The following is a 26001-nucleotide window of genomic DNA, read 5'->3' as shown; positions in this document are numbered from 1 at the left end:
GAAGCAGCATTGCTACGCGCATAGAATAGTCGTCTCGACGGAGTGCGCGAACAGCTTCCGTCGAGTCCGCGTAATGGATCGCACTTGATGGGGGTTGCATCTCGACGAGAGGTTTTCTTATCTTCTTACTATCTTTCGCATTGCGCAAAGTTCCCTCCTAACGTAAGCGTTCAGCTCTATTGTAGCGAGTGGCCGTCCCCGGAACGCTATTTTCGGGCTTAATCGTTACCGTGTTTTCTTTATGTCTCTAGTGTTCTTCAGCCTCTAGAACGGCGCACCGAAAGGATCATCACGCCATCGTGGATATGCGTGTTTGGAATTCAATTTTCCTCTAGTTGCGCTATTGTGAAATATGGCATTTCTGATCTTGACCTTACGCGTTGTCCAGCTAATAGCTTGTAGTCCACCAACACGAAATATCTAAATGAAGCGCACACGGTAAATGCTGCGCTTCCCAATTGCATTTTGCGTCGTCGATTGGAAGTATCAATCGATGGAGCGTCAGAAATCTTATGCTTCAGTTCAGCTGAACTCACATTCGGAAAAGCATGGCAATATGCCCTAATTGTCAAGACACTTGCTTTTGGACTGGGCTACCAAGGTTCGGATGAAAACTAAGAAAGAAAACTTGTTTAGTAATATACTATGTCTTAAGTGCGCGCAAGTTGTGGGTGACGAGAGTGCCGTGTTTTTGCCACTATCCCGAGCTTCTCAGGTCAGTCGAAACAAGCATCGCTTTGAGCGTTGAGTTTCAGCGTTCACTTGATTCCATCCCCTCTGCTGACCTACTGAACACCAGTAGCAAAAGCTACGAAAGAGATGAAGACTTCAGCCGCGCCTGCGAGCAGCAGTTTGCCCAGCTGAGCGTTCTCTTGGTGTATCTACGCGTCCGCCATTTTGCTCGAAAGCTTCAGGAGCTTTGGCTCATCTTCGACACCGCTTCGACTAGAAACTAAATTTTCACTGTAGTCATGTGATTTCTCCAGTGATGTCTTGCCTCCAAGAGCAAAATTCACGTGCAGCTCGCTTGTGTATTATGTGCCTCGTAGGGCGAGTAACGCCGGATCCGCCCACCTGTACGTCGGAGGATGGAGGCCACCAGTAGAATATACCGTAAGACTGTTTAGCTACAAAATATGTCACTTAAGCATAGCAGTCAATGTCCGACCATTCTATGCTGCAGAGCGGCAAAAGCAGAGAAAGCATGGTGGTCCATACGTCGCACTTTGGTGTGTGCAGTTTGCGCTGTCTCCGATTGCGATTTCGTGCTATTGGCCGCGAGATCGAGCAGAGTCGGCACCTAGCGGCGAGCGGACAAAACTCCGTGATGTAGATGGCGTGTACGTCATGGCGCGTACGTCATGCACGTCCTCAGATTACAGCTTCTTCCGTTGTGCTAGCACAATATCAAATGCTTGTACATATGCCTACACGATATACACAAGCATTTCGCCTTCCTTGACTTGTAGATACTCTAATAAGTGAGTGCATGCACGTGTCGGTATGGCGCTAGGTCTAACCATTCTACCGTCCATTCTCCAAAATCATATCAATGTGGGTGCCACTTTGTCGTTCAAGCACATCACATAGTGCTTTTGGCGCCGTCCTAAAAGAAAGAAGTACTAAATGTCGAGGTGTGAATGTAGAATTTCAGCGACACCTTCTCGTAAAGCGTTGGCGATTTCGAAATCATTGTGATACAGCAAATTGAGGACTAGCGTGGGCAAAGGCCGGTTAGTGGTAGAAAAGACCCCAAGCCACGCATTTCTATAGCGGTATACGCGTATTGATGCAAAAAGAAAAGTAGAGTGCACAATGTTCTACTTCACTTAGAAATAGAGGCTTGTTTTTGTAGCCGCTAAAGTAAGAAGTAAATCTTACTTGGCTCAGTCGCACAACGCTATTTATATTGTGGTATAGTCAGTACACAAGGTAAGCACGCACAATTAAAGTAAGAAAAAACATCGAGCGCAGTCAAGCCCCTTGATTTGCAGATGATGGCGCTTCTCTCACACATATCAGGAACGTTTGTCCGGCTTTGTGCATTAATGTGGCAATGGAGGGCGTATTCATCACCATTAGGCTCCAGTCAACGCGCTTTATTCGCCGACAATCGACTCAAACCGATTACGGCGAAGCGCCGCTGTGTACATTTATATACGCGCCGCCGACCGCTTATCCACACTAACGCGGCGACAGTGCTGCCACTATAGCCCGATCTCGCGGCGAATAGTGAAAAGACTACGCATTACATAAGACCGCTTCGAATCTTACATGGTCTTCGCATTTTCTGTGGCATTCCATGTTCACCGTGCTTCGCCATCCAGCGTCATCACAGTAACATGACCTACATGAACACTGCACCGTCGACTCATTTCAAATATCGGAACAGTCAGTGTTTATTGTTTTATTCTGTCATCATCATGAGTCATTTCTCTGCCATCGCTGACCAATACAAGAAAACATAGCCCACCACTGCTGGACGTGATATTGCTGACGTTACTGGTGGCGTCGTCACGCAACTATAAACAACCATTTCAACGCCTTGGTTCGCCTTTTGTCGATATATGAGTGCGCTGGGCATCTATGCGTATGTGCAATGTCTACTACGGCATTTATACGCACACTATTTGCACAAACACGTCCGTCCACCTCCTAATGTTCGGATTATTTGCACGAATGCGTCACAACCGGCATCCCGCCGCGTGCTTCTCAGATTTCTGTTGTCCACATTTTGTAAGAGCTGCCCAAATTTCCTCAAAAGCTTAAAAACACAATGTTGCCACACCCACACACGTGGCTGTTGTAATCGAGATTCGATTAAGAGCGTCGACACACCAAATTAGAGCAGCAAACAGGCTACAACTTGAGCTTTCTGACCAATTTTGACAGCAAAAGGCGGCTTAGAGATTGCTTATTTCAGTTTTAATACATTGAAAACAAATATCGGCACTTTTCCAAAGGCTTCGCAGTAACCCTCAGTAATAGCTCCAGGAGAAAGCTCCAAAGGATGTGACGTTGGAGCTGTCCGTGGAAAGCATTAGGACGTCGTGCTCGGCTGCATCCTTCAGCGCCAGTGGATCGAAGACGTGAAAGATAGTTTTAGTTCAATTACCGTAGCACCTCTACGCTAACAGCTTAGAGGCGTTTCTAATGAGAGCCTGCAAAAGTCAGCTGAGGACCAGCTGAAGTTGTCTAATGGCTTTTCACTTCAAGTTTCTCACGTCCAGGTGGACGCATAAGATCGCATTACTGAGTCGACGACAGCTACCGCGTCTCCTTGTTTAAATATGCAGCTGCGTGCTGCGGTGCTGCTCCTGCTGCAAAGCCGAGGCCCACGTCTGAAACGTATCAGACAGCACATTGGTTGGCTGACGTAAGCGCTTTAGTACTCCTCGCCATGTTGCCATCACGTGATACTCATTCCTTTCGTCACACTGAGGTTTTCAACTTTTTGGCTGGAGTTTTCGCAATTCGGATATGTGACATTAAAACGGTGTAATGTTATGTTAGTGCCGGCACTATCGTCCACTTTGTAGTCGCTATCAGGGATTCTAGTAATCAGCGTTTTACATATATTACAAGTTTCTTAGATGATTTTGGTGTCTACGCTCCCTTGATCGTTCATCAATATTACCTTCCATAAGGGTGATCTTCTCCGAATCGTATGACTAAGTGCTTTTATTCTTGCTTATTATTTCTACTGTCAGTATTATACTTATATCTCTCCACATTAAACCGTTTATTACGTTCCTTGTGTTTCCGTTAGGCAATTACGGGCAATCAATTTACCAGAGATGAAATAACGCTCTGGTAGTCGGCCAGTATCAAAATCAGCTAATCAGCCGTTCTATTAGGTACAAGATCATTACTTATGATTCAGTTATCCCTTAGCCCGACTCAACGTTTTAAAGTCAGAGACACAGAGACAGCGTACTGAGAGATTACTGTCGTTAAATTTCTCTTACTCTCACTGTGTATCAGATAAAATCGTAGAAACGTGCACTTTGGTCGACTAAATAAGCTCGGCCGCTGTATGGTGCGTCACCACTTCAAGGCGTCATAACAATATGAGTGGGGGAGGTAACTCCCAGAAGCATAGGTTTAATTTCAGCAGTGATGGCAGCCAGCCACAATGGAGTCCAAGTTCAGGGCACCCTGCAAAACCTACTGTCAGAATTCATACTAGCAGCCATAGAAGAGCACTACAAAATAATATAGCGTTACAGGAAAAGTGTCTAGAAGAGGAAAAAAACGCCAGGCCTGCGCGGAAAGCGCAGCACAGTCACAGCGAAAGCTGGAAGAGCGGCATTTCTAGAGCCCGTTATAAACTCTCTTGTGGCTACAATACAAGTACATTAGCAACGTACCCACTACGTCACAAATCATAATTTTTGGGGAAGTTGTGAAGCACCCACTACGATATTATTCGTTATCCTGCGGAGAAGCGAGGCACCATCTGTAAGGCATTATGTGCATTTTGTTGATGCGACCGTTGATGAGAATTGAGAATTATCGCTGATCCCTTTGTAATGGGTTGGAAGCTTTAAACGACGCACTAGTTACGTAATTCATATTGTGTGACGCCCGGTCGTTATTTAACTGTCCCACCACGCTTTATTACACACGTTAACCGTAGAAACAGAGAGCGAGAGAGAGGGAATTAACTTTCTTGAGACCCTGAGGAAAGAGATCATGGGAGTATTATGGGCTTCCTTGGCAACCAATAGAAGTGCACTTGCGAGGAACCCTCTACGCTATAAATCATCATAATTTTTGTGAAGTGGGGAAGCATCAACTATGCAATTCTTCGTCATTCTGCGGATAACCGTGGTACCTGCTAAACACCTGTAAGGCATTATGTGCACTTTGTTGATGCTGTGGGTGATGACCATGAAGAGTTATCGCATAGGCCTTTGTAATGGGTTGGAAGCATTCAACAACCAACTCGTTGCGCAATTCGCACTGTGTGACGCGTGGTTGTTATTTTACTCTTCTACCACACCACATTACATATGTTAATGTGGTTCCTTCGCGACATGAAGCCTGTATAGGGTCCTTTTGCAACGCAGTTTCTAGCACCGGCGTGGCTCAGAGGTAGAACACTGGGTTCCCACGCAGAGGGCCCAGGTTAGAACCTCGTTCCGTCCTAGAAATTTTTTCTTATCTCCCTTGTTTTCTTATTTCGTGCGATAGCGGTTACGGACACCGGCGGCGGCAGCGGCGGCAGCGGCGGCGGACAACTACGGCGGCAAAAACGGCCGTTAAAATGATCTCATAACAGCTTTCGCTGTAAAAACTTGGAGGACGCTTGAGTTTCTCCTGGAAGAGTAGAACTTAATAGCGTAATCGGGCGCCGTGCACATCGGCTTCTCAAATGCTAGCCTGGATTTGGTTCTTGATGCATACCTCAACCGTGTCGTAAGGAAACAAACGACTGTGCACGTAACATTGGCCGTTTGAAACTTTATAGGAATGCCTACTGCAAGTACAGTTGTTAAGTGTCCACTACGCCACAATTCTTTTTTTGCGAATCAGTGAAGGGCGTTCTTAACGCAACACACCAAACTACGCAGCTGCTCACTATGTTGATGCTTTCACAGCTGATGATCATTAAATATGCCTAAGCGCTTTGTAAGCACCCACTCGTTGCGCAATTCACATGTTTTGGCGCCTGGAGTGATTCTACGCTTCTGCTAAGTAATATTATATTGCCACGTGCGTTTCTTTATCACTTTTGCTGTATTCGGTTTTCGGCCACAAAGACTGTCAGCAACGCTCAGCGCAAACCGCGCCTCGCTCTTCGAGAACCTTCGCGATCATTGTAGATCGTTTTGTTAAGATTGCGCGCAAGACGCGCACACTCGAGCTTATTCTAGAATTTGCACGACAGCCAGCGATAACGCTGGAATATTCGACGGCACATGTTTAAATGCCGACGCGCTTCACCGCTTGTAAAGTTGATCGAAGGTCGACGCTCTGTTCGCCGCAATCAGTGTATTGCTGTTGTTGACTTTCAGTTTCTCGGCCACAAGTTCGGCCAAATAAACAGTTTCATCTCGGACGTGCTGACTGTTGTCTTCGTCGACGTCACGACCACGTGACATCTGGTGGAGGTGCTGCTTCTTCCATGATCCGGACGGCCCCGCGAAGCGCTGACCCAAGCCCAAGCCGCGAGGAGGACGACGGCAAAGAAAACCCGCATCGTCGAACAAGCCGCAGGCAGAAGGGACTGCAGCCAGAGTACGGGCTCCTTCCCGAAAACACCAGGCAGCCCCAGGTCCCAACACCAACCGCAGCGACGATGACCGACCCCGTGCAGCCTGCGCCGATACTTCACCGGCAGCCCAAGGAGCCGCCAACTTTCCGCGGGCGTCGTTCGAAGACCCAGAAACCTGGCTCGAGACCTTCGAAAGGGTCTCAGCGTTCAACAACTGGGACTCCGAGGACAAGCTGCGCCACGTTTACTTTTACCTTGAAGACGCAGCAAGGACCTGGTTCGAGAATCGGGAGTCCACTCTTCGAACTTGGGACGCCTTTCGCAGCGCTTTCCTGCAGACGTTTGCAAGCGTCGTCAGAAAAGAAAGGGCCGCAGCCTTGCTAGAGACGCGGGTACAACTTCCAAATGAAAGCGTTGCCATCTTTGGAGAGGAAATGGCCAGACTGTTCCGCCACGCTGACCCTGCCATGCCTGAGGACAAGAAAGTCAGGTTGCTCATGCGAGGGGTAAAGCAAGAGCTCTTCGCTGGGCTGATGCGGAACCCACCCTCGACAATCCAAGAATTCATCTCAGAGGCGACGACGATTGAGAAGACGCGGGAAATGCGAAACCGCCAGTATAATCGCCGATCGATTCAAGACAGCCCAGCTGTTCATGCCGTCGGCTCCGACGACCTGCGTGAAACGATCCGAGCGATCGTGCGGGAAGAACTGTGCAATCTGTTGCCCTTACCACAGCCTGAAGCTACCTCGATCGCCGACATCGTCCGAGAGGAAATCCAGCAGTCTCTAGGCACCCCCGAGTCAGCGCAGCCGCACCTGCAAGCAGTGAGCTATGCTGCTGCAGCCCGACGTTACGGAGACTCCTTCCACTACATGATATTCGTATGTTTCTTTTTCCGAAGCAGTTGAAGCAATTGCGTGTCTCTCTAATAGAACAGCTGCTTGCCACGCAAATTTGATGGTATCAGTGCTCACTCGAACCGAATATATTTTATGATTTATTTTATTTGCATCTTTCTCGATTTTTTGGTCACAGACAACATGATGATTTTGCGCTTACAACCGACGAGGCCAGCATGGATGCCGACCCTGGATTTTCTGCGAAACAAGCTCTTCAACGCAATCGCGTTAATATTAAGATACACTACAAAGTGTTCTAGCACTATGGCCAGAGCGCTACTATCGACTTCAACCTCTTCTTCGCATCACAACGTCATTTCGGGCACAAGTCAGAAAATACTCGCTGGCATTAGCTCTAAAAGAATGAACCAGTGAAAAGGACACGGGACAAAGGAGAGAAGTGACACACACAGCGAATTGTCCGCTTCGTCCTGCGTCCTTTCGACAGGTTTTAGTGTTACCAAATTAATTAACCAAATTTCAACATAACCCCCTGGAGGAAAAGCACGTTCTCTGTGCATCATGGTGCGTTGAGAAAAATGTTCCAGGAGGGCTTCGGAGTCAGTGGTAAGATCTTCATCACAACAAAAAACAGTGCTGCATGACAACATGGACAAAAAGTGCACATAACAACGCAGCCTCCACAGCCTTGTCCGTTGTGGAAAAGTGATTGTCGATAAAAGAAAAGCCGGCATCGATGTAGGTGGAGCTGCGCAAGACGAACGCACAGCGAAAGAGGCACTCGGAATTTTTATGTGGTCGTCCGTATTTTCAGCACACATAAACTGTGTACTCTCGTAGGCGTAAAAACCAGTGGCCAAGTGGGCCCAATCAGTTTTTGATCCAGAGGAACCAACATGGAGCATAGTGATCTGTTACCATGACGAACTCTCAGCCTAACACGTAAGGGTGAAAGCTTTCATTCAAACCCTTTTAGTTAAAACCTCACACGGCACACCCGCTTCGAAGGCCCGAGGTCTGGCGACGACTTCGGCGTAGCTAAATGGGGCAGCCACCGAGATCGCATGCGCAGCCTGATTACAACTTGCCCGTAAATGATTAGTACAGGCACTGGAGGGGGCTGGTGGTATTCTTGCATGACTTCTGCGATTTTCTGCTCAATTGCATGGTTGAAGGGAGGCCGAGGTGTAGTTGACGGCTGTTCAACATGCTGAGAGTGAGCAACGGCCAGTAGAGAAACCTGCCGGGAAATTTCCTCGCGCACAATATACTTGATTTCGGCGAGCAAGGCAGAGTGGTAATAAATGGCCGTTAAGCGAGCGAGATCAGCGTCGCGTGATGAAGGGCAACGGGTCATCGACCGGTTGTCAGCGCAGCTCCTCGTAGCTTTGGCACATCGTGATTTCCTCTGCCCCAGTGTGAGGGTTTTGGCGAGCAGCATGGCGAAGGCAACGTCGTCGATGCCTTTCATAACATTCCTGACTTTCTCAACTCCAACATGGTCGCGTTGGCCTTCTTGCACATGTCGAGGACGTCTTCGATGTAGCTCGTGCAAGATTTACCTGCCTGCTGAGCTCGTTCGCGTAGGCGCTATTCTGCTTGCAGCTTACGTATGGCAGGCCGGCCGAACACGTCGATAATGACGGACTTGTAATCGGACCACGTTGGAAAAACTGGTTGATGTACCACAGACATGCCACACACGTGAGGTAGGATACCAAGTTGCTACGTTTTCCTGCCTCGTCTTATTTATTGGTAACGCTCATGCGTTCGTAAATGGCGCGCCAGTCCTTGACGGTTCACCCGATTACCTCCGAGCCAGCTCCTCAATCATCATTCACTTCGTGGGTAGGGCGTGATTTTTTTAATGGGAACGCTCATGCGCTCATAAATTGCAAGCCACTCCCCAACTTCGGTGCCATCCGCACCAGTGAAAACAGGTGGGTCGCGGACACGAGGGATACCGGGACATGCAGTCGGTGCTGGACGAAGTGTTCACTGGGTGTCGTATTGAGGCATAGTAGATAACGGGGTACGGGATGGTAGCTCCAGGACATCGTAGGAGGACCAAAGTTCCTTTGAGGGCACAGCTCTCTTCACCAATTTTAAAGCCGTTTATTGGACGGCACTCGGCTACAATGTACCATGGCGACAACCATCGGAGCATGGACTCCCAGCACAAGCGGCATTCTTTTTGAAAGGAGCCAAAGAAGGCGACCCTCGAGAAGGCGCTGGAGAGGATGACGCATTACAGAGTTCCAAGGATTAGCTAAAACAACAGAAATCCGCATTTGCAATGCGGCAATGCATGATCTTACACGGCAAACACACAAAAGGAAAATGTCTCCTTTTCCGAACTTAGAAGCCCAATGTGGGATAGCAAATGCGGGTCACAACGCTGTGCATTGGCGACGTGTGCAAAAGTATTGGTCGATAAAGCAGAAGCCGGCATCGATATAGGTGGAGCTACGCAAGACGAACGCACAGCGAAAGGGGCACTCGGAACGTTTATGTGGTCGCCCGTGTTTTTCGAGCACACATAAAATGTGTAGTTATGTAGGCGTAAGACCTAGTTGCCAAGAGGGCCCAATCAATTTTTGGGCAAGAAGACCAACATGGGGCATGGTGCTATGTTACAATGACGAACTCTCAGCCGAACACGTAAGGGTGAAAGTTAGCGATAGCCCAAGCCATGGGAACACGTTCACATTCAGTTGAAGTTATTTCTCAGCTAGGGTAAAAGACGGCGGCTAGCCTAAGGGAATACATGAGTTTTGCCCTGCTGAAGTCACGCAACGTAGCGCAATCGTCATGGCTACATCCGTCAGTGCGAATTTCACTGTACGTGGGTGATCAAAATGACCACTATGTTTGGGTTTATCAGGCGACTATCAATCGTATGCAAAACCTGAACTTGCTCGGGTCACCAAAATATTGTGGTGCCTTTCTTGAGAAAACTGGTGAGAGTGTGGGAGATTTCGGAAAATGTCTGAATAGAGAGCTGAAGCGAAAACACGGTGGAAGGAAGTGTTGGTCATCGGCATAAAAATGAGCAGCTGCCGACTCGCTGACTGCGCGAACTCTGTCAGTATCAGGCTGCATGGCGCAAGCGCTGATCAAATGACAGTGCACTTGTATCGACGATGTCTGAAGAGGTGCTTTGTGAATTATTAAACTGCGATTTTCCACAACTTACCCCACAATTGTCGTTCACAGCATTCAACTTCACACAATCGACCCTCCCTCTCACGGCACACATATTTACTAATAATGAGCATACCTGAAAGCATTCGCCACAGACGATTTCTCATGTACGTAGAGCGGTCAGCACGCTTAACTCGAACGCTCTGCCACGTGGCTTCGTCCCGCTTCAAGTGGCGCCAGCGCCGCCAAGCGTTGGACAACGTGTGCTTGCTGCAGCTAACGATAGATGGAGCGCGGTTCGATTGCACTGGTAAAATTCTGTTTAATTTCTGCATGACGTGTGGATCGAATACACCAACTTCGCAGCTTCGTGTTTACCCCTTTCAGTCACGAATTATGATGCACTGTCTGCAAATGCATCAAATTTGCGTGGCATCATTCCAAGGCACTCAGTATTACATTCCAAGAAATAAAATGAAAGAATGTGTTGTTTTGTGTGAGTTACAGTAATTAATGTTAATTAGCGTGTAATTAAATATCTAATTATTCTGCAATTAGTAAGCTTCAACTCTTGCATAAAAAGACTCAACTATTAGGCCGAAAATGCACGCCCAGTTTGTTGTTTGGTTGCATGCTTTTCGAGTGAAGAAAAAAAATACTCTTGACATCGGTCCTGGAACGGCGCACGTCGAACGATCGTCGAACATGGTAGTGTCTCTAGCATAGTGATCATTTGCAGCAATAAGCAGCATAATGAAGTTAAATAACTGCTAGTTATCCACTCAGGAAGCATGCGCGAATGTGCACACTAAGTTTCAGGCCATTTGAAGAAACACGCGGTGCGTGATGCGACTCCGAAGTTGATGTGTACAATTGTACACACCGTGACTGAAAGGGTTACCGCGTTTCGCTCCTGGCTACGTTCTCACGTGCGCCGATGAAAACTCGTCGTATGCTTATCTCGGCAATGAACCATTGCGTGCGACAGCTCACGCACGTTTCAAGTTTCAAATCGGAGCGGCCGCACGAAAGAAATGGTATATTGGAAAAGCAGAGCAGAGGCATGGTCATGGCGTTTGTAAAAGTTGCACGATAAATGAATCTGAAATGCGGTCGTGTATTTCATGTTCTGATTCAATAATTTTGAGACAACGTGAATCAGACTGTTTTCGCCATTTAGTGCTCGCCTTCCTGTTTAGTACCCGCGGCACCTATGATGCGGTGTCGGCAACCCTGCGTGCCGCGTCTGTGAGTGTGAGTGGTTTTGAAAATCCTAAAAACAAAAAGACACGTTCACGGTAATACACTACACTTGTAAACCCGAACAAAACGTCTGTCTTCCCTACATGAGGCGCTTCCACAAACCACAAGGCAGTCTTGAGGGACCCTGCCCAATCATTTCCCGCCGGTAAACACGAAGATAAAAAATATTCACTGCAGCTTTTTATGAATAATAACTCAAAACCATATAGGAAACACGCATCGCATTACTTTCTTCGTGCTTTTGCCATTAAGCTTATGTTCGAGTATCAAGAATAGCGTCTTGAATCGTAACGGCAACACGGCGTTATGGGTACCAGCATCGGGATGGTGCAAAGGGCCGACGAGTTATTTTATTCACAGCTACAAACTGCTCCTGTTCGATATATTGCATTTATGACCAGAGTTTATATATTTACCTAAAGAGAGAGTTTGTTATCCGACAAGATAGCACTTACCGCTTTTTCCTAATTATTATGCACGAAAATTGGTTTGTTTCCATCGCATCCATGAGTCTTTCTTCTTACTCAGAACACGCGCAGATCTTACGCTCCGACACCGCATCTTCAGTGCAACGTGAAATAAACAGGAGGGCGACCACTAAATTGCGAGAACAGTCCGATTCACGCTGTCTGAAAATTAGTGAATCAGAGAATGAACTACAGGACCGTATTTCAGAATTATGCAGTGTGGAAGTTTTACAAACGCCATGACGTGCGTTTGCCCTGATTATCCAATATGTCATTTCTTTCGAGCGGCACCTGAGAATTCAAACTTGAAAGGTGCGTGAGCTGCCTCCACGGCTCGCTGCACAGCCGAAAGTTGTTCCGTCAGTTCTGAACTGAGCAACGCGGTCGACCACCGCGCCCATAGGTCCTCCGGGGAGACTGCCATCTGATCTTGATATTTTGGACATCCCCACAACATGTGTTGTAAGGTGGATCTAGCCGACTTGCATAGCTTGCTTGTATCGCTCGTTATATCTCAGGGTAAAAAGTCTTTAATTGCACGGGATTAGAATGAAGCAGAAATTTACCAGGTAAATTGAACCGTGCTCCAGTTACCGTTGCTGCAGCAAACATACCGCGTCGAACGCTTGGCGACGCTGGTGTCAGTGGAAGCGAGACGAGGTCACGCGGCGGAGCGTTCGAGTGTAGCGTGCTCGCGGCTGTGCATCACTAAAGAAATTGTGCTACACATGGCCCTACGCAGATTTTTTTCTCGTTGTGAAAAAGGCTTGGCTTTAAGCTTAAGAAAATTGAATTAAGCCTAAAATGCAAACAGCTTAAAACATATGTCGCTTGACGAGTCAGCAGAACGCTCAAAATCACCAGGATGCTTGTGTTCAGCAGAGCAAATTAAAGCGAGAAGTTGTACTGTGGGCGTGAAATGGAACCCGAACAGCGGCAAGCATTCGAAGTGGTATATTAAAGACCGTCAATTTATCATCGTGGACAGACGCATATGTATGCGCAGTGCTGCCGAACCGGATGCGCGCGCCTGTCCATGGTGATGACTAGAGGGCTCGCACTGTACCCCTGCGAATGCTCGCCCTGTTCCCGCTTCATTTGGCGCCGACAGTACGTCCTTTTTCTTGTATTGTGCGCTTCTAGCACTTTTGTTTTTATACTGTCCGAAATAAATTTTTGTCGTATGTGTCGGCAGATGGCTTTTGTCTAAATCCGGGTGCATTAATCTTACGCCTTAGCAAGCCGCTGCGAAGTGAATCTGTATCACAATACCCAGTGTGTATGCACTGGTAATTGTAGTTCTTCAATACATTACAGAATATCTCCTTAAGAAAAAACTGCGGTACTGGAACAGCACCGAGATGTGTGCCGTTTTCAAAGTAAGGCGCAAGGACATCATAATGTCAAGCAGTGAAGAATTCGATGAGAGAAACGGTAAGTGTACGTTCGGGAACCAGAGGTCTAGCACTCATTTGGGGGCAACAATCTCATGCATCCTTCCTCAAAGACATGTTCCAAGCATCTGATGCGAAGCAAAGTGTAAAGCCACGGGAGGTTAAAGCTATTCCCAGTACAGTTTGAGCAGCTGCGTATTCTAAAGAGCTAGCCAAAGATATTTCGCTGAACGTCTCTTACATGAGAACATTTGCACTCAGACCAACAAAAACTAAAACACTCGTTACAACATATTATTCAGATTTCCCTCCCTAATTACGGCACTACTTCATGAATGAATGAATGAATGAATGAATGAATGAATGAATGAATGAATGAATGAATGAATGAATGAATGAATGAATGAAACGATTTTATTTCGAGATCAGTCTAGTTGCTGGTCCGGGCCACACCGCTGAGATAGAGGATGGAAGACCTTGTCTTCCACTACCCTCCGTGGCCTGCTGGATAGCCCAGGTATGGTGCTTAGATCGGAGCTGACCAGCGTTTTGCGCCATCGCTCCCGGAGGACTTCTGGGGAGTCGCCTGATTAGGACACCCCCACAGTTTGTGGGTTAGAGAGGCCTCTTCTATTTTACATGCTTTACATATTGAGACTGCGTAGATCTCTGGGAACATCCTGTGTAGTTGAAATGGTTGGGATAAGAATTGGGTTGAATGTGCGCCACTCTGTCGCCTCTTTTCTATCTAATTTAGGGTGACGTGGAGGGTCTCAAATCTCAATAGTCTCAAATCCGCCTAAAGTCTCGATATTACTTTGTGCATTCTGCATAGCTGGTTATTCTGTCTTTCATTAGTAGTTCGTTTTCGGCAGCATCATCGCCCGACGAAGGTATCCCTTAGGCTGCGCGGCGGGTTAGTTCTCGCGATAGCGCGTGGACAGTTTCGTTCGCGCTTTAGGTGGCTGTCTTTGCGTGTGCCGGGTAGTAAATTAGATATCAAGGTTCCTCCGAACACGTCAGTCCCTGGCACTGCGTTATAATTTTCCAGGCATGTTGCGAAATACGTCCGTGCGCAAAATTCCTCATCGCGACTTGTGAATCGCTCAGAATGAAGCTGTGCTTAGTGGAAATGAGGGCCATGGCGATGGCCACCTCTTCCGCTTCCTCTATTCTTGCAGTTAAGGCAGTACATGCGTTAATGCATTTTGCGGTCGCGTCTACAGCCGCTGCAGCATGCGCTCTCTGCTTGGCGTATGGGCTGGTGTCTACGAACAGGCATTTTTCACTCGTGCCGTGTATCTTGAGCAGCGCTTTTGCTCTGTGGCATCTGCGTTCTGCGTTGATGGTGGGGTTCATATTTCTAGGGAGTGGATTTATGACGATGTTGGCATGGATTTCCATGGAAATGTCCTGTTTCTCTCCGAGCTGAACGTGGTATGTGATACTCTATTTTGTCATTATGTTTCTGCTCGCTTTCGTCGCGGACAGCCTTTCTAACTGCGAGACGCGCTGGGCTTCGGCAATCTCCCCTAGCGTGTTTTCAACGCCTAGTTTCAGAAATAATTCCGTGTTCGCATATTCTGGAACGCCTAGGGCCTGTTTGTACACTTTCCTGATCAGGGCGTTCATTTTGTTGATTTCCACTTTGTACCTATTTTGGAAGGCCGCTACGTATGCAATGTGGATAATTACAAGTGCCTGTATTAGACGCATGACGCTGGTTTCCTCCATGCCACGGTGTATGTAAATCTGCACACTAGCCTCATTGCGTTAGCGGCTTTGGTTTCTAGATTGCTGACGGTTGTTTTCTTGGTTCGCTTGGACTAAATGATTAGACGCAGGACTCGTATATGCCATCGGCCGTATAGACTCTAATCTCTTCGACTGGCGGCTGCCTACGAATGATTTTGGTGGCCTGCGTTTGAGCGTCGCTCTATACCAGTGTTGCGGAATGGGCGCATTCATTCCATTCCAATTTCATTGCGGGGAATTAAAACTTTCCGCAGTTCCATTCTTTTCAATTCCTCGGAATGAAAAAACTTAGCCCATTCCCACTCCGGGAATGGCCGGGCAGTTCAATTCCATTCCTCTAATTGGTCAACGTAGGAAAGACACCTTCATAGTTTTATTGAGTTAAAAATAAACGCTGGTACACGAAAGCTTGAAGTGAACACAAGCATTGCGCCAGCGTCAATACGCATCACAACTTCTCAGAGAAGCGCTTTTTCGAATATGCGTCCGAGTCGAAGACGGTGACATAAGGAAAAACATGGCTGATCCCTCTCTCATGGGAATCGGTATAACACGAATGTGAAACGTGTTTTCGGAGACGTAGTTGAGCGTTTGCTATGCACTGCTTCGACGCAAGAGCGAAGGAATGAATGCTGTAGCAACAAATTGAAATATCACGCGAAGAACGGCAAGAAGCTCGAAACTTGCAACGCGCTGCTCAAGCGGAAAGGACGCACGGCACGAACATACCAGGGGCGTAGCCAAGGGGGGGGGTTGGGGGGGTTCAAACCCCCCCCCCCCCGAAATTTTTCAATTTTGCTTGCGTATATAGGCACGCACACATACATACACACGCACGAACATACATAAAGTATGGTTGAACCCCCCCCCCCCCCCCGAAAAAAATTTCTGGCTACGCCCCTGGAACATACACAGGATGAGCGCGAAATACCAACTGTCAGAGCTCGACAGTAAGAGCGCTCTGCTCAAATACAAAGTAGGACGCACGAAACGAACGCACAACTATACACAAGATGAGCGCTAACTATCACAGTTTAACTTATTTGTGTGTGAGCCGCACGTTCCTTTCGCAAAAACGGCAGCTGCAGTGAGCGAAGTGACCTTCGTGCTCTCTAACGTAATCGCAAACTTGCGGTGAGCGCACAAGACGTACAAACCAACGCAATCACGCGATAAGCGCGCGCACGAGTAGTCTCTCTGTAGAGGCGCGTGCTCATAGCAGCGCGTGGGGCGAGGACCTTTAAAGCGCGCCCTTCGAGCCATTCGCGCCATCTCGCTGGTGATAACGAAGACACGCTGATGTACCACTGATCTTTGAGTACCGCCAACGGCAAATGGTGTATACAAATAGGTCGCCGTTAGTATGGCGAAGAACGTGCCGTGTGTGGCCGAGTCATTTTGTGCTGCTGAGCGAGGGTTCGTAAGTTCGACTGTCGGCGGCGAAACTTTTAAATGCGAAGCATTTCTTAGTGACCCTTTGGCACTTTAAGCGTTTCTATCTATCTATCTATCTATCTATCTATCTATCTATCTATCTATCTATCTATCTATCTATCTATCTATCTATCTATCTATCTATCTATCTATCTATCTATCTATCTGTCTGTCTGTCTGTCTGTCTGTCTGTCTGTCTGTCTGTCTGTCTGTCTGTCTGTCTGTCTGTCTAGCCGCCTCCGTCTGGGTGCTCTTATCACCGCCTCCTTAACTTGTGTAGACCAAAATTGGTGTGGGCGGGTAAGAGGACTTGAAGAATATGACTGTCGCGTCATGACATGAATAACTTGAAAATCCTCTCGCGTACGTCGTCAAATCCTTTCCTTCAGACACGTGTGGCACATACCTGTTTACCACGGGCCGCGGTGTCCGGGTATGCGCCACAGGTGATTGACAGTTCATATCTACCCAGGAACGGCGAGAACAGACGTTACATCGCACCATAAGTTACCATTTAAACGCCAGCGTTGTCGACATGCCTTGTTAGCCCACGTTGTGCACATAGATACTCCACTTACAAAAACACGTCGATCCACCTCGTAACGATTGGCTCAAAGCCAGAAGTACTCGCTTACTGCTTCGCATGAAACCGATTCCCACAACGCGTGGTTGGTTGGTTGGTTGGTTGGTTCCTCAGTACTTTGGCTCAACGCGTGGGTTCTGCCGAATTTTTTCTTCTAGTTTTTTCTTTGCCATCTCTTAGTGTTTATATTTTACAACGTCATATCCGTGACCGAAATACGTCAATGGAGCCGTGACCCCGGCATAAAACACTTTCGTCTTAAAACAAAGAAGTGAAAGGTGGGGAGCCAGCAGGCGGCTGGGGCGCCGCCGAGGAAAAAAAATCACGAGGAAAAAATTGTTGTTAGGAGTTGTATTCTTGTGTTTGCTGATGTACAGAAAACCCATTCCTGCGATAGCCCTAATTGGGCTGCAGTATGTAAAAATAAATAAAATAAATTATGTTGATAGGTTTTGGCTTCGTTATTTTTAGAGGACCAGTGGTCTTCTTTATTTTTAGTGGACCAGTGGGGAGTAGTGAAACTTAACCAATTACTGTGGCACATGCGCGTTTATGAATCGTGATAGGGCATGCAACTTACGCAGAGCGTAAGCAGGTTCACTGTTAAAATCTTTGCCGACATGCTGGAATAGTACTTTCACATGGAACGCGAGATTTAGGATGTCATTCTTTCGTGAGTAACCTTCGCTTACAACACGGCAGTGGAAAAAAAAGCACTTGATGCCGTTCAAGGTGGTTTACGGAAGGAGCCCGACAACGACGCGCGAGGCAGTGCTGCCAACAGCGACCCGCGAAGGCGATCTCGACGAAGTTCGAGAGCTCGCGCGCCTGCGTATCAAAACTAGAAGAGGATCGACAGCCGTCACTTTAATCTTCTACAATGCCACGTAGAATACCGAACCGCTGACCGCGTGTGGGAGTGGACTCCGATACGCCGATGCGCACTTAACGAGAAGCTTCTTCGCGAATATGTGTGCTCTTGCAAAGTACATCGACGTATCGGCAAACTAGACTACGATGTCGTTCCGGCGTCATCAGAAGCTCTCAGTGGCACAGACCACGAGCCGAAGTTGTTGATGTCGGGTGCCTTAAGCCGTTTCGTAAGTGTTAAGCATTCTTACGATTCTAGTTATTTGCTTGCTTTGTTATTGTTCTTTCGTATTGCATCTATTTCTTCACATCTATATTCTGTTATAGGCAACAAAGCGATGCTTTTTCAAAGAGGGTCATTGCCGCGCGCGTTTCTTTCTTTATTTTGATGTGTTCTGGTTATACAATCAAAAACTGTTAGCCGTAATGTGCATAGACCACACCGCAATGTTAAGGATGCTTTCCGATTGTTTGAGGTCATTCTGTTAAGAGTACGCACAAGACGTACAAGTCAAGGTCATTCCAGAGCTTAGGCAAGCACCAGCGATAACGCAGGACGGTTCGATGACTGGTGTATAAAAGACGACGCGGTTCCCCGATCACCAGATTACTCGATGGCCGACGACTGTTCTCTCCGCTATCAGTGTAAAGTGTGAATTGCTTGTAGTTTGCAAATTCCAATTTCCGGGCGCAAGTTGGCCCAAATAAAGAGTCATGTATTTCCTAGTCTTCCTGCAGCGTTCTTCACCACCGCAGCCACGTTACAATACATTTTCTGTGCCATGAACAGGCCAGTCCATGCTGTCGAAGTGAAGAACAACAATTCCATATTGTCCTTTTCGTAACACCCACATCGGCCAAACAGATCACCGAGCTGCGCAGTTGAACAGCATGCCGCTATGCGCTTTTATATCGACGAAACACTGAGTGCACTGCCGCGCGTCCGCACCTCGCGCACGACGATCAGTAACGAAGCAATTTCGCTCGTGCACACGTGGCAAGCTGCGGGATAGACGCCGCAGAAAGAACTGATAGTAAATCTCATTTCGCGAGGCCTTTCGATGGACCGAAAGTAGCTGTACACGCACGAACGTAACACACACTTGTTGAAACTACAGAATCACTCGCATAGGCTAACTCACGTTTAAACGAAGCTGTTAAGCCTTATGCCTTTAAGCGTCAGCAGAAAATGGACCGGCGCGCGCCCTCTTTGTCCCCTCCTTCATCTACTGCTTTGCTCCCAGAACACGTGCGCTGATTTGTCCGGTATAAGCTGCAATAACTCTGATGGGTGAGAGAACGAGCACACAGAGGGTGAGAAAGAAGGAGATATAATGAAAAAGGAACAGATGACTTCTTGGCGAAAAAAATTCTTGACGAAACGGGATTCGAACCCGCGTACCCACGATCAGAAGGCGAGCATCGTAACACCTCGGCTATGCAGGCACGCTAGCAGAGCATAACATAGTCTTGTGTAGTATAGTATAACAAGGCTATGGTAAAGAGAAGTGATGACCAGGAGAAGGAATGTGAGAGTGAAGAGCAGAGAAACGAGGAGGAGAGAGAGTAAAGCACGGCATAGAAAATAGAAAAATCAAGAGAGACAGAGAGAGGAGCAAATAGAGAAAGTTTTATGGACAAAACAAGTAAGATGGAAAAGAAGACGAAGCGAGAAATACAGAGAACACGTGTCTTTTCGTCAGGCGTGATCGACTACTTCTATCTTAACACATGCTCGTTGTGTTCCTTGACGCGAGTACGACGTCGCGGCACTGTCTCGCCGGTGAAGCTCGCATCACGGTCCATGCAGTTGACTTTGCTCACAACTCCGCTTCGTTCGTCCGAGGGTGTGCAGTTGTTTGCTTCCAGGAACACATTTCCAATTGGGGACATAAGTTTAGGCACAGTTCGAACTCCCAAAGGCCGCAAGGCCCTATGCACTGCTTCACATACACTGCGACCTTAAGGAATGCACGCAAAAAAACTCGCCTGATTAGTCCTCCTCTCGCGAGGTTTTTTTATGCAGCGTCGCGTATCATCGACCAAAAGCTGAAGGTAGCTCCATTCATTAAAAACAGTGGCAATGTTAGTACCGTCCGGCTTTGAAAGATACCGTAACATCCTTATCACAAGCTCAAGGCGTCGCCCCATCCGACGAAAAAAAGATGGCGGTAAATCATGCATTCTTCTTTGAGTCTGTGCAAAAAGTCTACCGACTGCTTTTCACAACTTAAAGCAGGCTCGTGCTGCATCATCCGAAAGCGCCATAGATCATCCAAAACGAGTTGTTGCGTTTTTCTTCGATAGTCCTTTAGGTCCATTACAACAATGTCTTTACATTTATCGGCTTCCACGACCACGACACACGGATCAGACCTCAGGTCGTCTAGCGGAGCGCGTTCATTACAAGTGCCATTCGACCGAGGTATTTCGTAATTAGCCAAAACGTTACAAAACGTGAGCTACGAGCATAGCTTACAGTCGCAGTATTATTGATGTGGCAGAAACATGCTTTAGTCTCTAAAGGAACGTGAAATTTTGGAATAAGCTGCGGTGCTATAGCAAATTTCATCCCCTTTGAGAAAACGCTCACTTCATCCCATGAAAGCTGCTTTCGAGACAGGTTTTTCATGCTTGTGGCCTCAGAGTGTCCTTGCAGTTTCTCCTCGTGGGCGTGCGTGCATTTTCTTCTTTAAAGAGCTTCCGCATTTTCTCTTGCTTCGAGAACCTCTCTGAACTGAACAACATATAGGTTAGTTCGAACATATGCCTCGGTTATATATACTTGACCTCTTACCTGAGAGACTAGCTGCTTGTTCTGAATGCGGGCTTTTAAGCAATCCCTGCTAAAATTTCTTGCGGGCTAACGTCCTTAGGATGTGTCTACCAGTACCCGGCAGTGCAGGTTTTTGAGAATCGTGCTCCTGTTCAGACACTTGAAGTTGTAGCGCAGGTGGCAGTCTTGACGAACGACCTTAAAAAAGACACTTGAAAAAATGTTCCAAAAGCCTGGGGAATCCATATTCAACGTTTTGGATCACCGACATTAGTCAACCGAAGAATTCATGTCTGGGCAAGTTGGAATTGGTTGTGCATCTTTGAAACGGGCGGCGCAAAAAACAAGTACAAAAGAAAGGTGCGACACACCACAGAGTGCCTTCTCACAACTAACCTTATTAGAAAGAACATTCACTATGCAAACCTTCACCAAGTATCATGTGTTCTTACATCATTGATAGCCGAAATGGGATGGAAACATGTGCTCGTGTAAAGATTAGAAACGGTTACAAAAACCATGATCACATGAACACATTTTCTTGCCCTCAACAGCACTGCAGAATGATGACATTTTTTTCCTCAATCGTTTCATCACATAGTAAAATAAGTCTATGAAAAACGTCTATGATTTGTCCATTTACCGGCGGAGCTGTTTCAGTTTTTCGTTGGGCCGGGTAGTGCGAACAGAAACCATCATCATCACGAAACGGCACGCACTGACTTCACCCTCTTCTTCGTAATATTTATTCATGTAACAAAAATCACGTAACCTCAGGTTGCATCTAGTCACGTGCATAGGTCGGCAAAAAAAATTCGAGCTTACTCGGACTCATCCAAGAAATATATTTTGCTCTGACGGCTCACTCGGACTCAGACTCACCAAAATTTTCCTCAGCCGGACTCACTCAGACTCAGACTCACTAAACTTATGCCCAACCGGACTCACTCAGACTCAAACTCACAAACATATTACTCAGCCGGATTCACTCAGACTCACGGCTTCACCTGAGTCTGAGTGAGCCTTAGTGAGTCGACTCACGAGTCCGTTGGCGTAAAATTAGCTTTTTCGATCATGGTGCCAATCCTCTTTAAAGGGAAGCTGAAGCACTTTAAAAAAAAATGACTTTGGAATGTGTAATCATAGTTTGATCCTTGCTGAATTCGAAAACCAATGTAAGAGTTCACAGAAGTGAACGCAAATGGCATTTCTTGGCAAAAAAGGAGCGGCTGCAGCCGTAGCGCTTTTTGAACTACTGAGCGAAGGCGGTGACGTCAACTTCAGTGTGCCGCGTCATCGGCGCCATCATCTCTGTAAAAGCACGGCCTTCGCGATCAGTTCCACCAACGCGCGCACCCAGAAGTAGTCACGGAGGCCACGGCTCCGCCAAACCCACGGTGGTAGAATAAAACAGGTGGCCCATCGAGCGCCGCGAGCGCGTCGCCGTACTGCTCGAGTTGCTCGCGGCCGTCGCTAGGTTCGCGACGAGTTTTTGGGCCGAAAGACGCGCATTGCAAGCTCTCGCTGAGCTGTAAAGACCGGTTTTTCTAGCCAATTTTGTGGCTTTAAACGGTTGTTTGGGCTTTCACTAGCTTGTAGTGGCTGTCTGCCAGCTTCGACCACAAAAGTAGGAGCGCCAGGCTTTATGAAGCTTAATTTTTTTAATTGGCGCGGGTAGTCCCGATATGACTGTCACAGGGTGCCGATTGCAAGAGACACGCACGTATTTTTTTTCGAAAGCGTGAAAATTTCTACCGGCGAGTGTACAGAGTAAAAAAAAGCATTTGGTTTTCACGTTATCGTATGTATGTCGGAGGACTGTAACTGGTGGTCTTTCCGTGGAATTGCATTTCTCCACAACTGCAGTCGCTTTTCGTCTTTCGGCGCGGAGAAAACACACAGCTTTTCCTTGCACGTTTTGTAGCCAGATTTGCAATTTGGAGCGAAGCATTTTCGTCCCATGGTGGCCGCCGCATCAGCGGCACAGATCGAGCCACCGTGGTTTCAGAGGTGGTTCCAGCTTGCAAAGTGAGCGGAAACACCGATGCGGTCACGCGCGTTGGTTTGACAGAGCGCAACAAACGCGACGCATCAGAGCGGATCTCAAGCCGTGGGATCACCCAATCAAGACCACCGTGATCTGGCCATGATCATGACTCGAAGGCTGATTGCGACTTTGCGACGCTGGTTGCGTCGCATAGCGACGCTCTTGCTCTTCGGACGCTTGCACTCCCGGACGCCTCCGCATTTATCGAAGATGACCAAGCAGAAAGGAAGAGACGCCGCTGCACCGCTGATTGCGTTGCATGCTTTCATTAGTGGCGCGTGCGTTCTAAGCGACGGCAACTCCAGTGTTTCTCAAGACCTCTCTGGTGTAATAAATACACCGCGGATCTCTTTCTCAAAAGTTAAAGATGTAAATTGCGGTTTAAATGCTCGCGACGCACGCTGGCCACATGCTTTCAAATGCGCCGGAGCGGAGACATCGGCCCAGAGTACGCCGCCGCGTGGCGCGCCTCACCATCGATGGCTCCATGATTCCGTGGGAGACTACAGTGACCTACCTTGGGCTCCGTATCGACCACCGGCTGTCCTGGGCTCCCGCCATCAAAGAAGCCATGGGGATGGTGAAAAGAGTTCAGAAGGCGGTGAAGCGCATCTTCCTGAGCGGCCGCGGCTGCGCACCATCCTGGGCTCTTCGTCTTCATGCAGCAGCTGCAACCGCGAGGCTCCTGTACGCCTTGCCTCTGGTGGCACTTCCTCTCCGGCAACTGGAGCGCCTCGAGCTGTTGCATAGGGGCTTCATTCGGAGTGTCCTGGGCCTGCCGCGGTCCTCGCAAGTGGCAGCCACCCTGGCAGAGGCGGGCGCCTGCCCCCTCTCCCTGCTCTTACAGCAGTGTGGTCTCCTCCACATCGATCGGCTCGCCCACGCGCCTGATGGACGCCCTCTCCTTGCCCGGCTGGAAAGCCGACCAACATCTCGGATGGGCGCACTGCTACAGGTCTATCGAGAAGCTGTAGGACCTGTGCCTCCAGCCATGCCCCCTCCTCCGCCGACAGTGAAACCATTGACAGTCACTACCGATCTAGGTCGGCTCTCCAAGCGTCGCTCACCCACCTGCGCTCTCCAGCAGGCAGTCGCCTCCAAGCTAGAGGAAGAGCTGGCTGGTAGGCTTATTGTCTACACGGATGGCTCCGTCCTCCCAGCTACAGCCACGGCCGCCTGCGTCATGCCAGCCCTTGGCAGAACGGCCGCCTGTCGTCTCCCCTTTGATGCCTGCTCTACCGCCGCAGAGACGGCCGGTCTCCACCTCGCCGTGGACCTCCTGGCAGCAGACCCCCCCATGTGTCCCGTGGCTGTCGCGTGCGACTCACGAGCCGCACTGCAGGCCGTCGCGAAACCGGAACGGGCGGGCTTCGGAACTCAACTGCTGGTCACTAAGCTGCATGCCCTCCTCGCCAGCGGCGTCGATGTCTCCCTGCATTGGGTCCCATCTCATGTGGGTATTCAGGGAAATGAGCAAGCAGACGCACTGGCGAAGGAGGCACATCACTCTACCGTCGCTGTATGCCGTGCTGTGGTCGCCTCAGACTATTCGAGGCTGACTTTGAGGCGGCTGTTGCTACGCTGCCACCCCGACGAACGTGTGGCCAGGCTGGAACCTCCGACCCGGCTGCCTGACAGGGGCCTCTCCAGGAGGGAGCGGTCCCTTCTACTGCGTCTACGCATCGGCTGCTCCTGGCCTGCGGCACGACGTCATCGGCTCGGCAGAGCTTCGTCACCTGCGTGCAGTGCGTGTGGGGCAGACGAAACAATTGATCACCTGTTGTGTGTGTGCCCAGCGCTTCAAGCACAACGAGCTGCCTTGCTCGCCGCACTCCGTCGCCAGGGTATTCCCGCGGCTACACAGAGGGACCTCCTTTTCCCTGCAAAGCATCACACCCAGATTTTCAAGGCGGTTCTTCGCTTCCTTGAGGACACTGGACTTGCCAACCGGCTATAGTAGCCGCCCGCCGCGTCCTCGGTCATGGACAGCATTCCTCCTCTCCTTCTCCTCCCTCTTCTCATCTATATCTCCCTTTCCTCCTTTCCCCTACAGGCGCTGAGCCGTGCTCCCAATTAGGGTTGCAGAAGTTGCGCCTTTTCCTTTCCTCAACCTCTCCTCCTCCTCCTCCTCCTCGGCCCAGAGTATACCTGCTGCCACCTTGCGGAAAAGCGGCGGCAACTCGAGCACCGTGACACGCGCGGTACATTGGCGGAGCGGCGCGTCGGGCCACCTGTTATTCTACCACCGTGGCCAAAACTACCGACTATGACGTAGTTCCGGTTAGTTCATTTCCACGCCCACACTTTTGGCGCGCTTGCTTGGGGGGAGCAAAACGAACTTTTCTTTCGCGTATTTTAAAGCTCCTGCTGCCACAACAGCGAAAACAATTACGCCATCGTCGACAATAATGTTGGTCCTTCTTAACAAAAAAGTTTTACCGAATTGTAAAAACACTTCAGCAACCCTTTAACGCCAATACTCACATAATCGGTGATCTAAGATACGACATTTGACCTTGTACCATCAAATACGAGTTATCATCATATAATCATATATAATCATTATCATATTAAATTCAGTAAGGACATTTTATATGAGATACACGACTCACAGAAGGTAGCCTTATCAAGAACTTCCAATGAAAGAGTTTGCGGGGGGACGTGATGCCACCCCTTACCCTAACTCGCCCGTCTGATCAATAAATATTGAGGTGGCGCATGATTGCTAGTGTGTTAAGATATGAGTGAATATACTTGAGTATAAACGTAAGCCGTTATAAGGTTGATAGTAATGCTGAAGATGAGTATATAGGACCGTAAGTCGGTAACAAAAGGTGGAGCTCACTCGGACTCATTCAAGAATTGTATTTTGAGCAAGGCTAACTCGGGCTCAGACTACAATATTTTCCTCAATTGAACTCACTCGAACTCAGACTCACTAATGTTGTCTTCAACTGATCTCAATCCGACTCAAACTCGCCAAAATATTACTCAGCCGGACTCACTCAGACTCAGACTCACGGCCCGAACTGAGCCTGAGTGAGTCTGAATGAGTCGACTCATGAGTGAGTTTGCCGACCTATGGTCACGTGACATACCCCCGCCATAACCACGTCTCTCGCTCTGTATTAAATGCGAAGCATTTCTTAGCGAACTTCTGCGACTTTGAGCGTATCTATCTATCT

At 48.4% G+C, this 26001-nt stretch overlaps 1 protein-coding gene across 3 annotated transcripts in view; it reads left to right on the top strand.

The window, feature by feature from the left end:
- LOC119399817 (uncharacterized) overlaps positions 1-26001 on the top strand; it is a 93611-nt gene that overhangs the window by 63581 nt on the left and 4029 nt on the right. For 2 of the 3 annotated variants that reach the window (XM_037666673.2, XM_037666672.2), the window contains exon 5: positions 13275-13391. The exons of the other annotated variant lie outside the window; for it this stretch is intronic. In XM_037666673.2, the coding sequence (XP_037522601.1) occupies positions 13275-13391 (117 nt within the window). The remainder of the gene's footprint in view (positions 1-13274; positions 13392-26001) is intronic. 3 annotated transcript variants of the gene reach the window in all.

This window comes from Rhipicephalus sanguineus, chromosome 7 (genome assembly GCF_013339695.2).
Source record: "Rhipicephalus sanguineus isolate Rsan-2018 chromosome 7, BIME_Rsan_1.4, whole genome shotgun sequence".
NCBI lineage: Eukaryota > Metazoa > Arthropoda > Arachnida > Ixodida > Ixodidae > Rhipicephalus > Rhipicephalus sanguineus.
The sequence above is the reverse complement of the archived record's forward strand: the minus strand, read 5'-3'. Positions and strand labels throughout refer to the sequence as shown.